The sequence below is a fragment of the Glycine soja genome, chromosome 8, assembly GCF_004193775.1.
Source record: "Glycine soja cultivar W05 chromosome 8, ASM419377v2, whole genome shotgun sequence".
NCBI classification, from domain to species: Eukaryota; Viridiplantae; Streptophyta; class Magnoliopsida; order Fabales; family Fabaceae; genus Glycine; species Glycine soja.
In genome coordinates, this window is record NC_041009.1 from 2488656 (window position 1) to 2505435 (window position 16780).

General features: G+C 30.4%; 1 protein-coding gene across 1 annotated transcript; it reads right to left on the minus strand.

The window, feature by feature from the left end:
* Positions 1-4208: 4208 nt before the first annotated feature.
* LOC114421133 (zinc finger CCCH domain-containing protein 20-like) lies at positions 4209-5729 on the minus strand. The gene has a single exon (XM_028386941.1). It carries the CDS (start codon positions 5658-5660, stop codon positions 4593-4595), a length of 1068 nt encoding a protein of 355 aa, XP_028242742.1. The 5' UTR covers positions 5661-5729; the 3' UTR covers positions 4209-4592.
* Between the last annotated feature and the right edge of the window lie 11051 nt (positions 5730-16780).

A 16780-nucleotide genomic window follows, 5' to 3' on the forward strand; every position in this document is an offset into this window, starting at 1 on the left:
GGTCCAATCTTGGCTCCAACCCTTTCAATTAGTTATTGCCTAGATTGTTCAAATAACCATTACAACATTCACTTTGGCCATTCATAAGACGGAGAACTATTTGACCTATGATCATATTGAAGGAAGAAATAGACCAACACAATAATAAATTCTATAATAGAGTAATAAATAGTGAAAAAAATGTTCACGTTACGATAAGTGTTGTGTATATGTGACTATTTTAAAAGGTGAAAATCAAAATCACATATTATTTGATTTAAACTATCAAATAGTTTTACTTTAAGAGATTTTTTGTTGTTGTAAAATGGATCTACCCTTATATTATCTTCCCTCCTCTCTAGAAAATACTGCAAAAGCAGAATAAACATTTTGTTTTCTTTTTCTCTAAATTTTATCTTTTTCTTTCTTATAAAAAAATTATTTTGAGAGCAAATGTATTTGTGTTAGAAGTTTCAAAAATTCTTTCGCTCCACACGATCGAAATCAATAGCTTGTTGTACTTAGGAAAGAGAAGTACAACTAAGGATCGCATTTCAAATCAGACTAATTAAAAATTTATCCTTTAAATTATTTTTCTTTATATTTATTTTATGATATATTGCATTGTGGATTTATGTTCTCTCAATTGAAGTTATTTTATTATTTTTGTTTTGTTATTTAATTTAAAAATTTATATTTTCTTCTCATTTATTTCTTTTGTTTTATTTTAATTTTCTAACAGTAATTAGTTTGGTGCAATGCAAATCCAAATCGGTGGATCCCCCACTCCTCGTCCACACAATAAAGGGACTCACGAACTTCTTTTTTTGTATTAATTATTGTAAAAGTAGTTTACATTTCAAAGTTTCAAGTTTACCAGAAAATTTAGATATTTGTGTCGACATTTATTTACTTAGTATTCCCCTATTTGAAAGTGTTTAAAACTCCTCTAACGTTAAAAAAAAAATATCCAGAGAATGTATATTTTATTTTCAAATTTTATTTAAATGTTTTATAAAATCTCATTTTCTCGCAAACCCCGATTTTCCAAAGACATTTGTATCTTCGTCTCTTCTCACCTCTAAAATTTTGAGTTACTTGGTTTTGATGATTAAACCTTGCTAGTTCTATTGCCTTAATTATCTTGGAAAAAACTTGCTAAATCTTAAAAACTTGCGCACCACATAGATAAACCTTTGAAGATAATTTGAGGACAAACATCTCAATTTTCGTTTGCGATTCAAGTTCTAGTGATTTGCATTTTTTTTATACATTGAACAATAAGAAAAAGCTAACTACTTATTAATTATTACAGGTAAACATGGTAAATGAATGACAAGAAAGAAAGGAGAGGCAAACTATAAGTAAACATGGTAAATTTGATTTATTTATTATTATACTTATCTTAAGCGAAAATTCAAGATTACAATATCTCAGAAAATCTAAAAAGATAATCCAACAGAAAAACAATGTATCTTACGACTAAAAGCCAAATGAATAATTTATAGAGCATTAGCAATTTTGATAATTTGCATATAGTAAATTGATATTCTTGTGGAAGAACAATTTCCATAATAAAGTCATTCACAAACTCCCTAAATGGAAAAAAAAAAAAACAAGGGAATATGGCTTCGTATGTGATAGATAACTTTATTATTATTATTTATTTGAAGATGAAGTTCACTATAGATTTTACTATTATAAAAAGAGAAAGGATAAAGTGAATGGAAAAGGAATGAAGTGCATTACAAATGGTCAAACCTAAGTTTTTACGCATGTTTGAGCATGTGAATTATCTAGCAAAAGATTATTTCAATTTAATTATAATTCTAAATTTCAGTTTTAAGTGTGTAATTATATTAAATATTAAAAAAAATTGATATCAATAATGATGATATTATATTCAAATAGAATTATCTCGTATGTCAAGAAAGAAAGGAAAGAAAAGAACCTAAACATTTATAAATCATATCCAAGGATTTAACAAACTGAGCTGACTCGGTAATTTTACTTTATTAAACTTAACATCATGTGTTGGTTTTTAATTTAAAGAATAGGGGGCGAAAATGATGGCTGGTACAGTAAATTCCATAGAGCGATATGAAGGTTTCAATCTAATCCAAAACACAAGAAAGTGGTTTTTATCTTAGTGGGGCTTGTGTCTTTCGGATAATGAAAAGAATATTAATATTCTCTTTCAAGTTTCAAAGGGTAATCTGTGACGGACTTAGATTAATATACACTTGTAATGTATTATATTTTATTAGTCAATTCCATCAGAATCTTATCTCCAAAGTGCAACAACCCCCATGATCTTGTCTGTTGTTGTTGAAGTGGTATTAATAATTAATTTCAAACAATATCTTTTCTTCTCTAAGCAAAAACCTGTTGGCACGGAACCAACAGTCTTCCCTCAACCCGGGGAATGCTACCAAGCTTTTCCTTCCCGTTTAACCCACTCCCTACTCTAACTCCATGCATCCATTATTAGTTGGGGATTAAAAAAAAATTATAATGATTTTAATATTCATAAAAATTATTATAGTTTTGTACATAGAACTAGTAATGAATAAAATTGTATGGTAAAATAAGTTTTGAGTAGAAATCTAGGAATTGATTCTTCTAAAGTGAAGACGATCTAGTTTAAATGATAAATTATAATTAACTTTAGATTGTGTTATATATGTATTTGATTTCACGTGTATTTTATTTTCTAAAATAATCCTCTTATGTTAGAGAAGCCAAATTCAGAGATTTATAATGCTGTTTTACTACTGAGTGTTGCCAAGGGTCTTCTCCTTGAGTAACACAAGTATTTTTCTCCTCACCCGGACGAGGGAGTGGATAAAGATACTCTTTGACACTGAAGTCAGTATGCACCAGATAGACGGAGAATATTAGGGAGTGATTGCACACCTTAAATTATATGGTGAATACATGTATTAAGGATACATTTATCCTTTTCTTTACCAATAAAATTTATATTAAATATGTAAAACTTGGGTTTCAGTAGTTAAGTTTGACCACCCCTTTTTTAAAAATAATTGACTATTAAATGCTGTCCTAAACTCTTATTAATTCACTCCTTAGAATGGGTAGATTCAGCAAACCAGGTCAAATTAATTCAGGCTCAGTGAGTTAGGATATTTCTGTCCTTAACCTGTCCTACATACCAAAATATACAAATTACAAGCCGAGTAGTAGGTGAAGTCTTTACTTTTGGGAAGGGGGGGAATCCAACCGACAAGACTAAATAAGAAAAAATAATTGACTAGTCTCTATTGTGTATTAATTTACCAGCAAAGATAAAATTCACTTTAATTATTTTATAAGAAAATAATCTTCAATGATAGATTGAAAAATACTCTTTGATGCAAAAGAAGAAAATCTCAATGACTTGTAATTTTTACCCTCGTTTTCTTTTTCCCCTTTCCAGGGTTGTTGATTTTTACGCGGTACTTAATATTCTGCATTTGTTTATAATTTTTTAAAAGCAAAATTATCTTTTAATTGAAAAAATGTTGAGGTCCTTAAAAGGGTCATACACTACAAGCACCAAAATGGGGGGGACCATGTGTCCTGAAATAGCTTATCAGGGCAAATGTTTGCATCAGCCGTTAATGTCAATTGAAGAAGGATGGTAGTTTGCTCCATTCCATTCCATTCTTTTGTTTGCCTTTGCCACACTTAACACGCAAGCTGTCAACCCAAACTCCAAATCTCTTTCAAAGTGGACCTCATGTTAAAATACAGTCACTAAGATAATGAAATTAATCAAACACAATTTTACTTTTTTATAGATATAGACTCTGCCAAATCTTACAGATTAACAATTTTCAATAGTTTCATGACACACAAACTCAGCATATTCTGTAGCGTAGCGTGATTCACACCAAATAGTATACGTGCACCTCGCAACACGCTTATTAGCATTTTGGACACCTGGATTGTGCCTTGCAACTTGGCAACCCCCTGATTTCCACGTCCTATTTATTTCATCTTCATTCTTGATCATTCCAATTAACCCTCAGAAATATTTTACTATATTGAGATTAACGAAATAAAGTTAAAAAATCAATAAATAAAAAAACTTCTTTAAAAATCACGCTGCTAAGATTGCATTTGAACATGCATCACCATACATTACCCTAAACAAAATACTAGCATATTATAGTCCGTACCGTTGATAGCATAAGGAAAGATTCAAGCACATATGTAAAGAAGAAAGATTATAAGGGAGACAAGTTTGAATTTCTTCATAACATATCCGAGAAATATTTCAAATTTATACATGAATGAGATGAGATTAGTGATAATAATAAACACAGTAGTTAACACGTGGGAATAATATAATTTCATCATCCGCTGCTACCTATACAAAAGCTTAGGATCCTGATTCTTGCAAATCACTTCTTGATCGTCCAAGAAAATCCCCCAAAAAAAAAGATTCTACTCTTTCACTTAATTAACTTGTTCTTCACCCATACCATACCTTGAGAATGAGCTATTTACAGAAAACACAAGTTGATGATATCCTTCTTCCAAAATAAATCTTACTTTTTTTTTTCTCCCCCGCATTCTATACACACCGAGAGAAGTGCAACAAAATGAAATCAGCGACTGACAAGCTCCGAAACCCATCCAACATCCGGATCCCCAATTTGACCCGATCCAGAATCCGACCCGTCCAGATGATTCTCTTTGCTCAATTTTGCAAACATCCTCGCCCTTATGTTTCGTCCAGACTCCACCCTCTCCATAACAGGCTCCTCCTCGCAACTCTGATCCCACTTGTCAAAGTAGTTGACCCCACCGCGAGTCGGAGCCTGGGTCGGGGTTGTCGGAAGGCTGAAGAATCCGGGTCGGATCATGGGTCCTCTCGGAGATCCGAACCCGGAAGGCCCCATGACATTCCAAGAAGAAGGCAAAGACTTCACCTTCCCCAGTTGCAAGTTCCTTAAAGACGCCACCATCTCATTAACACTCACAGTCATCGGCGACATCGGCGGAGACTCCAGAGGCGGCGACACCGACCCAGGAGAAGACACAAACGGTGCCGGTGCCAGAGTCTTGGCGCACGAAGACTCAATTGCATGCCTCAAAGGAGACCCGTCGTATGAATCAGCACTCCGCGGACTCTGCTGTGGCAACACCCTGAGTTGCTCCGGCGTGTGCGCGAAGAAACACACGCGCCGGCGACAACTGGTGCCGTCCTTGCAGGGCTGAGTACGGTAACGCGCGGGGTGGAGCCAGCACTCGAAAACCCCATGCGCGTACTCGCACGCGTCACCCTTCTTGCAACTCCCCTTGCGGAAATCGGGGCACGCCGTGCCGGAGTAATGGTACTTCCGGGGATCACGGCGGCGAGCCTTCTCCCCGGGGTGGGCGTACGGACACTCGGTCCAGTCATGTGACCTGCCACGTGCGCATCTCCGAACCTTGAACTCGAACATGCGGAAATGGTCGCAGGAGTAAGCGTCCACCGGGACTTCCGGTTCCCGAGACGGAAACTCCGAGTCTGACTCAGCATCGGTGGATTCGTAGTGCTGAAGCGCACTCAGTGCTTCTTGCAATGAGTACGGAGAGTAATCGGCATTGCCGGTGTACGGTGAGAAGATCTCCGGCGTCCACGGTGGCACGTGTACGGTTGGATTTGCGCGGTGGGTCTCCCCCAACATCATGGTGTTGATGGATGTTTTCGGTTTTACTTGGATTCGATGTTTACGCCTATTCCGGCATGGTTAGTGCCTCTTTATAAACTGCCTCACTACATGCCTTTAACCCTGGTTGGGTTTACTCTTACCATGGTTTACTTTAAAATCAATGAATTCCAACTCCATTGCGGGCTTTCCTTTACTCACCGCGCTCGTCTTCCAAATTATGTCACAGACTCACGGTTTGCGTCCTCGTTTGCCACGTACGTGAACAGCTGTTGCTGCGGTGAAATCGTAGGCACGAGCCATTGGATTGTCACGTGCTCCTGATCACCCCTTTTTTTCTTCAAACGCCCCTTGTCTTCCCAAAGCGGTGGAGCGTATGATACGCTAAACAAAAGACGGGCATATATCTATACCAAATAAATAAAAAAACTATTTTTATCTTCATCTTTACATACATATTTTTATCCCTTGCTTATTCTTAAAAAATTTAATATATCTCTCAAGTTCAACTCCAGTGAAAGAATACAAATTGAAAAATAAAATAAATAATTTTTTTAAAAAAAAAATACGTCACTTTTATATATAACTACCCATAATTATTATGATCTTTTTATTTTAAATTTTGCAATCCCACAATACATGCTGACTTTCAATTTATCTCTTCTCTCTAATAAAAAAAATTAGAAATTAAAACAATTGTAGAAATTTAAAAAGTTTATTATTTTTTCTTTACTTTTTTGAAAAACTTTTTTCTCTCGCTTATAGTTATACAATATTATTTTATTTTTATTCTGAACTACCCACAATTCTACTATCAAACATAAATTACTCACAAAAACAAAAAACAAAATAAAAATAAAGCAACCATTTGTTTTTAAGAGCACACGTCATTCTCTCTTCTTCATTCGTCTCTCACTTTTGTTATTTGTATTTCTTTTTCTTTTATTGTATCTTCATGTTTTTACTTTATCTTTTTGGTTGTAATTTGGTTTTCATTGTCATTTGAAAATTCATTTTGTTTAGATTCTAAAGAATGAAAGTTGTAATGCATCAATTATAACAATGCATTCAATACCCATTTTGTTTACTATTGTTTTCGTGTTTGTTAGATATCGCATTGATGAATGGTGGGAAACAACTCAACCTATTCGATACAACTCAAACTTCTATAATCCATCCATGATCACATGTGGTTACATACTTTATGCTTCAAACAAAAAAGAAGTAGTAAAGGAAATAATTTTTTTTATACGTGATCGGTCCAAACCAAGGAATTACTTAAATATGATTTAAAATGGATATTATTCTATCATTGATAATAGATTTATCTATGAAAAATATGAAACAGAGTTTGAAGAAGGGGAGAGTTCTGAGACCAAATAGAGGATAATTTTTTCAATCACATGGATTGGGCTCCTAGGATATGGTGTCCTTAGGGCTTTTCTATTTGATTGTGATGAAAGATCTAATAAATTGTGATTTTTCTATCGAATAAAGCCATTTCGTAATAATCCGATAATTTATGATAAAGAGGATAAACTTCAAAAGAATAATTCAAACAAAGCAATTCATTTGAGATCTCACATATTTACTCTTTTTCGTATTCAAAGACAAGTCTGCACTTCAAACAAGAAGGAAATAATGACCTATTGTTTTAATTTTTTTCCATCATTTATTTTGTTATCATTTTATTAAAAAACATTCTATTCAATAAATCTATTATTATATTTCTAATCTTTTTCATCATCATATATTGTCATATTTCTTCTTCTTTTTTTTATCTAATCAACTTTCCAACTCTTTTTCCTCATATTAATCAACGTTGTTCTAAAATATATTATTAACTCATAATAATCATTTTTTTTTCAGTTTGAAAATCTTAGTTTCCTTTATTCTTTTAAAATTTATTTTTAATTTGAAAATCTTAGTTTATTCTCATTTAAATTTGAAATCAACTTTGTTTTATCACCAAAAATTTCTGATGTCTTTTTATTCTTCATCTATTATAATATTTTATCTTTTTTCTTAATCTATTTTATTTTATCTTATCAACTTTATGGCCTCTATTCATATTCATCAATTTTTTTAATATATTACTAAATCGTAACAATAAAATTTGTTTTTCAATTTGAAATCTCTAATTTTTATTACTTTTTTTATTGTTAATTTATAATTTGAAATCAACTTTTTTAAACACAAAAAATTCTGATTTATTTTTAATTTCTTTGTTAAATAATGAGCAATGCATGTGACAAAATTCAATAGATAATTTTGTAGGGATTGTTCATGTGTAATTGTTGGGTTTATAGTGTTATTTGTTATTATTTTTGCTCTTTTCGTAAGGATCCTCAATTTAAATGAGATAGATTACAGGATACTTACTTTTAAGTGGAAAAATATATATACTTTAAAATTGAAAGCCTTTTTCTATGTAAAAAATACTTATGTGTTACTTTAAAAATAATTGTTTTAATTTACTGAAAAATTTTCAGTTTATTCAACATTTTTTTCTAATTATTTGCCTCCCTTAAGTCCCTTAAAAAAGTAATAAAGATAATTAATTTCAAATTGACTTCTATTTATTTATTATTTTTAGAAATACAGTCAACAAATAAATCAAAGGAAACAACAAATAAAAAATAAAACAAATAATAAAATTAGCATATATGTGAATTCATAATAATATATCAATTTTAAAACATAAAAGCACATTAATAAAATAAAAATGTAGACTTATAAGCGTGAGACCGCCTGTATTTTTGCTAGTATACATAAAATCTTAATCTATCTTTAGTATAAAAAATATAAAAAAATAATACATAAGAAGAAGAATAGTGGAATATTTTACTGAAATAAAATAATGAAAAAACTTTATAAATGGACATAGTTTTGATCTATAGTTTTTAATTTTTTTATCAAATGCTAACAAGTATTAAGATATTTATTAAAAATTAAATAAAAATATTAAAATTATATTATTCATGACTTTTGTATCATTTTTTTATAATTTTTATAATAAATATTTTTCTTCTTTTAATTTTTAACTAATATTCTAAGGATCTGGTTAGTCAGATTCTTAATTTTTATCCGGAAAGTGGGGGAAAACCCGTGGGGCGAAGAGAATAGGTGAATAAAATCCGATGGGCAAAGGAAGTGTATATTTTTATTTATGGGCATTCAAGTCGTTTATTGGATTTCTTTGGGTTGTTTGAAGACTTGGAAAGTAACGCTTGCTATGATGAGACTTGGAAATATTCTACTATTATCCTGCTCATCTCTCTTTGGTTGGTTGATATTGATACACTCCCTCACTGTTAAAATAAATTTTTCAACACATTCATCAATTAGTATCAATTACTAGTGATGAAATCTGCACATAACAAATTTGAATTTAATGATCCAAATGTGAGAAGAACTGCTTTTCTAATTTAGACAGCCACAAAAATTAAGATATAATCATAACATAATTTGATTTTTACAAAACCTTTGTATATGCAATATTCAAAACGTCAAGCAGCATTTTTTTTATCCACTGTATTTTGATATTGGATATTTTGATAAATTCCCATTCCCATGACGTGCATGCAAACAAATAGTTAATAATATAAACAATTTGTTTTTTTTGAAGGAATCCTAAACACAATATTTGTGACAACGGTCTAAATGTTTAATCATTTTTTATATTTACTAAAAGTAGTCTTGTAATCTATAAAATATTTAAAAACCTGAAGAAAAAAAGTAGTCTGTTCTTTTCAATGAGTTGACTATCAACCTCAATTTCAAAATTAATCTCAGAATTATACAAATCTCAACATCCAATCAAAATAATCAATGACACTAAAAAAATTATAAAAAAAAATATTTTTTTACCATGACATTGATTTGTGAAGTATTTATGATTTTTTTGATGATTAATTAATTTGTGTATGATAATTTAATTTTTTAGTTATATTTTTTCATTCACAAAATTTGATTTGAGACATTATTTAAATCGAATCAAGTTAAATATTACTCGAATTTACAAATATGATGATAAACATATTTGTTTATGATTATTTATTATGATTAAAAAAATTTATTTATACTATAATAAATTAAAATACAATATATTTTACTAATTCAAAAAAGTAAAAATTAAAAATATATAACTTATATATCTTATAAAATTATCCTAAATACTGTGGGAATTATTTTTCAGGTCAATACCTCCCAGGATGGAAACTAGAGGGCATGATCGCCATATGATATGAGATGAAGTCCAATACTTGACTTTCATATGAATAGTCACTTTGGCCTCTTACCTTGTCGATCTTATCGTTTCAATTTTACCTCACAATCGTCCATTTTGTCTTTATCATTAGGATAGATATTATTACTATTATTTATTTTTGTCTTTGTCTCGTGATGGCTGCTCTTATAATCGACTACACCGGACATTATGACTATTGTATAAGAACAAAGTTCGAATATTTAACAGTAGGTAAAATAAAATAAAAATATTTTTTATGATTAAATTGTAAAAAATTAATTGGTAATTTTATCATATTTTAATATTTTATTTCATACTGTTAAGATGAAAATGAAATGGAATATAATTTTAATTTTAATCTATCTTGTTTAATAAATTTAAATAATGATAATTAATATTCTTTGTTATATTTCCCTTTATTTTATTAATCCATCACTCGTAGGAGGAAGTGGAGTTAAATCATTGCATCTGCTTTCAACTTTTTCTCTTTTCTCTCCTTCTAACTTGACCTCATTCTGATTTTCATCCAGATCTTGCAAGATATGTAGTTTGTTTATGTGAGAATAAGATAGGAAAAAAGAAAAATATAAACAATGATGCATTTTTATATGAAAATATGAATTTTAAAAAAGGTTTTTTCTCTTTAATTCATTTTTTTTTCTCTAAACCAATGATAGGACTAAGGATAAAATACAAATTATCCAAAATAATTTTTAATACAATAATGATTTATAACAAGCAAATGTGCTTTAAAAAAAAAGACTATTATTTTTCAACAAGACAGGAAAGAAATAAAAAAGAAAAAGTGAATAAAATAATCATAATTTATCAACCACAGAAAGTATCGTGCTTAAGCTCTGCTTGGTGTTTTTAGACGGGCTGCCGTAGTTGTCTTTTCCTTTTGGGGCGCCATCATCAGTTCAGAAAAGAAAAGAAAAACACCATAATCCATAAAAAAAAAATAAGGAAAGTTTAAGAGGTGCAAAAATAAAATGATAAAAAAAGGTTATAAAGGTGTTTTTCATTAAATTTGTGTTTTATATAGAGTAAATTATACATATTGGATGAGATTTGTACTTATTACACTTTATTCTTCTTCAATTTTTAACCTTAAAAAAATCTCTACAATTTTCTGTTTAGTATAACTCTTGGCACCCCTACTCTCTCTAATCACACCTTTATTTATTGCACATTGCCTTTGATACCCATTCATTATTATTTGCTATTAATAAACAATGTCAACTAATCACGTTAAGAGTTGATTGACTTATTATATTATTAAGAAGTCCAACAGAATAGTCAGATTTTTTTTAACTTGCTTTTAATTAATTGCTTAGCAACTTTTCTTGCATCATCAATTGTTCTAACACAAATGATAAATTAAAAATAAAGTTTATCAAAAAAATAACAGCCCATGAAAAGTCTTTGGTGACATGCCAAGTCATTGGATTGTTAATATTATTGTTACACCATCAATTAATGTAGAAGCTAAAAAATAAAAAACAAAGGGGTATTGGATGCATTTCAAAAAAATCATAAGGGATGCAAATGGAGTACTTAGAGAGGTGTCCGGTGTTATAGGAGAGAAAAAATTAAGATTTTTTTTTAGTTACAAAATGGAAAATTACTGAATGTAATAAGTGAAAACCTCAACACCACAGACAATTTACTCTTTTATTTATACTCCAAAACGACTTTACTTCGTAACATATTCATGACACATAACTTTGCTTAAATTTCACCTAAAAAGAATTTGCTAAAATATTTTAGACTGAATTAAATGTTTTTTCTTTAAAATAGTTCTTATCTAATCCTCGAACACCCTAGATATGGTGGAATTATAAATTTTTAGGTTACTCTGTTCAATACAAACTTATTCACGCAAATATAATAGATTTTTTTAAGAATGAGCAAATTTTATCTCTGTTTGAGGAGGGACGTGCTACGAAATTATATACAATAAGTAATTTAAAAAATATGTTTAGAAGTACATGCAAGTAGGTCCACCCCTTATTAGAATTGCTGGTGAAATATATTGTTAATTGCAATTCTCAATACAAAAGTTATATGTTAACTAGCTTGTGTGTGATCTGTTGTGATTGGTGATTGTAATTTACTGAGCACTCGGAAATTCAAGAAAACTACCCTCCAATTGTAGATACTGGCACTGCCTCTCATTTGGAATCCAACACCAACTCCAAATCTCCAGTCCTTAATTATCCAAATCATCGATCTACTTATATCCAAGTCCCATTTATCCCTGTTCCGTGAATACTAAGTCGTACTTAATATTGGTATCAATCAAATGGATTGAGATTATAATTTTTAAGTAAAAAAGGTAGTACCTATTGTAGAGATTGTATGTTTTTTGGGGTATTTCAGAATGATAAAAAAAAAAAAAAGAAGACAGAACACAAGACACTGCACTACTAAGAGATTATATTTAGGGTGGTTTTTAATTGATTAAAAATGTAAAAATGTTTATCAAAATTAAACTCTTAAATACAATATAATAACATTTGAAATTAAAATAAAAGAAACTTAGTCATAGTCATTATATATAAAAGCATAGAGATACAGTGATGATAAAAGGAGATAAGTTTCCATTTTAGGGGGTTATCCTTACGCTTTGCATTGGAGGTTGGTTGTTCCATTTACAATGTTTCATATGTATGCCTTTATACGTTTGTGATTCTCTTTTGGTGACGAATAATGATTGATGTCATAAATAAGAGAATCATGCTGGGTGTGGGTTGCTGCAGACGTGGAGGATAATCCACAAGTGTATGTGTAGCTCTAGAATTGAGGATCCAACTGTGTGGACAGCTTTGGAGTATGAAATGCGATAGCATCAGCTAGGCATGTGAAAAAGGACGAATTGAAGGAGGAATAAGTAGTGTAGGGGAGGCTAAGCATCAATAGCTTTGCCAAACTTGAAGCAGCAACCATAAACAGTGGCAGAGTATATGTCTTCACTCCCTAGCGCCACCTACCCCTTCGCGTTACACCCTTTAATTTATCGTCCGTTTTTATTTGTTGTTATTGTAGCTAGATGTACCTAGGATAATCAGATATAGTCTAAAAACATTAAGTGTAAAAGTGTAATTTAGGGTTAAATGCTAGATTATATATACCTTGTATGGTACCCCAAAAACATTCTGATATTCTAGGAACGATTTTAATACCTAATCTAACTTGTTGGTCCTGAAATTATTTGATGTATCTTGTGGTGGTTCTGTATGAGTTGTATAATATGATTGGAGATGATGTTCATGGCATAACTGATGTAACACCTCAAACAACTGATGTAACACCTCAAACAAATCATATAAAAAAGAGAGGGATCTGAAGGCTATATAAGTATGCAAATAAATAATTGATGAAGACTTAAAATAATTAATTGTTATTATCTATATCAACAAGATGCATATACTTTTTAGTAACTCATCACTTAATAACTTCATAGTTAAGCGTATTTTGCTAAGAGTAGTTATGGGATGAGTGACATTTTGAAAAGTTTTCTGAAAAGCGTGTGAATGAAGACACAACACACTAAAAAGTCTTGTGTTGGTTTGTGAGGTAAGTTATTGATCATGAAAGTAGACATAACTGATTTTCGAGATCTCATAAATGGCTACCTACGGAGAGTCTTGACCGGTGTAGGATTTTGACCAACAAGGATGTTATATGAAGTATCATCGCGTGAAGTATTGTAGTGTAAGAACCGTCGAGAAGTTGACAATCAAGGGAGTTGCAGATGGTATCAAAGCAAATCTCTCTTCTAGTACGGTGGGGTTCGAGGACGAGCCAGACAGAAGTTGGTGGGCATGTAACACTCCAGACAAATCACACTGGAAAGAGTGGGATTAAAAGGCTGTGCAAGTATTTGACTGTACAATTGATGAAGACTTAAAGGAATTAATTGGTAGTACTATACCAACAAGATGCATTTATTTTTCAATAATCCATCACTTAAGAACTACATAGTTAATCGTGTTTTGCTTAGAGTAATTATGAGATGAGTAACATTTTGGGAAGTTTCCTAAAAAGCGTGTAAGTAAGGATAAAACACGTCGAAATTTTTTATCTAGGTTTGTGAGATCACATTGATTATGAAAGCAGACGATTTGATTTTTAAGGTTTAAAAAATGATTACCTATAAAGGATTCTGACCAACAAAAATGTTGAATGAAATTTCATCGTGTCAAGTGTCATAGTATAAGAGTCACCAAAAAATTAAAAAATTAGAGATATGACAATCGACATGTGAGTCACCATTCACACGATGATTGAAGGATTGGTCGATGAGCTACCAACACAATACATAATCCATTAACCTCAGGTGTTTAAGACGAAATGACTATAGTCAAAATAATAAGTTGGTTGACCACTATCCAATGTGATATATAATTTCTCATCTTCAAGTGCATAGCTTGAATAGGCTTAAATTATGACTTCAACAAGATAATTATCATTGACAAACGAATCAAATCGCCTATAAAATTATAAAATGATATACACTAATTTTTTAATACGTCCGTGGTTATTTAATAACGTCAGTACCTCAACTGATTTCAAATAATTAAAAACTAGAATATTTTAACAAAAAATTATTACATTAATATTAATATTATAAAAATACATTAAACACTTATTAAAAATATATGGGTGACTAACATTTGTTGAAAAGAAATAAAAATGATACGGTTGGATTGGAACGAGTGTATAGTGGCGAGGGAGAGGAGGAAGTCACGTGAGGAAGGGACAGATAGCCTTTGCGAAGGACATGGAAGCCCTCTCCGTACCATGAACTCAGATTTCGATTGCGACACATGTACGGATTCATCCCCTATCCACGCGTCCTTTTTTGACCAAACACGTGTGGCCTGTCCTTTTCCCCACTCCTCCCATCATTTGTCCATACTCTTGCCACGCGGCATCTTCTTCTTTCCCGCTCTCGAGATTCGCGTGAATTCTGTTTTTACTGCCCAACTCTATCCATCTTTCTTTTTCTTTCTTTTTTAATCAGTCTTTTTCTTTTTATTGAAAAAAACTCGTTTGACCGTCTTGATATTATCGTCCACATGAAAAAGAATGGACAGTGTCTCAATTACCATAATAATAATTTTATTATTATTTTATTTACACTTGCCTTCACTGATAAGGCTTGACAGTTTTTTCTTAATCTACCAAAGTTAAACCCTAAAATAGGTTGCATCTAAAGTGATAGCAACTGAATACTAAATCTTTTATACTTATCATTTTTTTTTAGAGATCGAAGAACCTTTTAGAGTTATCATTAATGAGGTGTGTTTGCAGTATGATTTGTTTTTAACTCAATTTTATTTTAATTAATGTAATCTCATTTTATTTAGCATATTGCACACATATATATTTAGCATGTTAATATAGTATCACGAGAAGATAGAATAACATGACAGATTGATAGCCCTATGTTTTTTTTGTTTTTTTATCAAACTATATGACTTGAATTATGAGTCTAAATATAGTAGGGAGTAGCTTTCCCATTTTTAATTTGTGATTTAGATTTAAGCATAGGCTCACGTAGCCTTGGTAAGTTGGATATATAGCTTATCTTTATTTCAACGCAGACAAAAGATATGAACATGCACCATTAATTGGGTATACTGTTTTGCTTACCTACTATGGAAGGTATAAATAAACATGCAGAACCCTAACTTTTGATTAGCGAGATGAGCTTTAATTGGGTACTGTTTGCTTACCTGCTATGTAAGGTAAGGTATAAATTAAACCGCACCCAAAATAAATAAATTAACCATGCAGATATGTACAGGTTTAGGTGTATCAATTTACAATATCTATGCAAGTTTTTTAATTTTTAGAAACTTTTCAAAGCACGAAGAGAAATCGAAAATCGAATGGAATCAACTGATTATGCTTTAGATTAAATTTTCTTATCGGATTTCTTTGCGTGGATGAAGTACAACACTATTAAATTATAACAGTTTGTAGCTTACTTCAATATAGCTTTCCTCTTGCCACTGAAACTTTAATACATTGAAGTTTGGATTAAAAAATATATGCATCCTTATAGAATATTTTTAAAATTTTAACATAATTTAAAAAATAAATTAAAAGAAAACATTTGAAATTATTATGTAAAATAATTAATTTAAATAAATGAGTAAAATTGTAAGTGGTCTTAAGGAATAAGGAGAAAAGAGTAACATTTAAAAAATAATAATTTGAGTATTTTTTATGGTTTGCATGAGGGAGATTCCTCAATCAATAGTTGGAGAATAATTTTTTTTAGACATAAATGTTATGGTATTAAGTTTTGGTTCTTCTAACAAAAATTCTTGCTATTCACATAATCATAATATAAACTAATAGAATTTCTGATAATATGTTTAAAAAATCCAACTATTTTTTTAATATAAATGATAGATTATATGTATTTTTTATTGGAGACACATAATCGTATCTGACTTAAATAATATAAGTGACAAAATTCTTCGTAACAACTCAACTATTTACAAATTATATATTGAACTTTGTTGGAATGAGTATTAATATAAAGATGAAAAGTAATAAAAATTGAGATTATTTAAGGAGAAAAAATGTATATATTTTAAAAGGATTTATTTAAAAATAATTAATATTCTGATAACTTATATGTGTGTGTAGAATCAAGCATTACAAAGATAATAGGCGGTCCTTCCTTTTAAAAATAAAATATTAATCATTTATATTTTAAATTTATATCAATTTGATTCTTTCGTAAATTTAAAATTAACGTTATTAATAATTTTAACATAATGAAAATTAAAAATTATCTTAAAACTATACTTACTGGCATTCTATATTGATAAAAAAAAATATACTCACTGATAAAAAAACCTTACTTGTA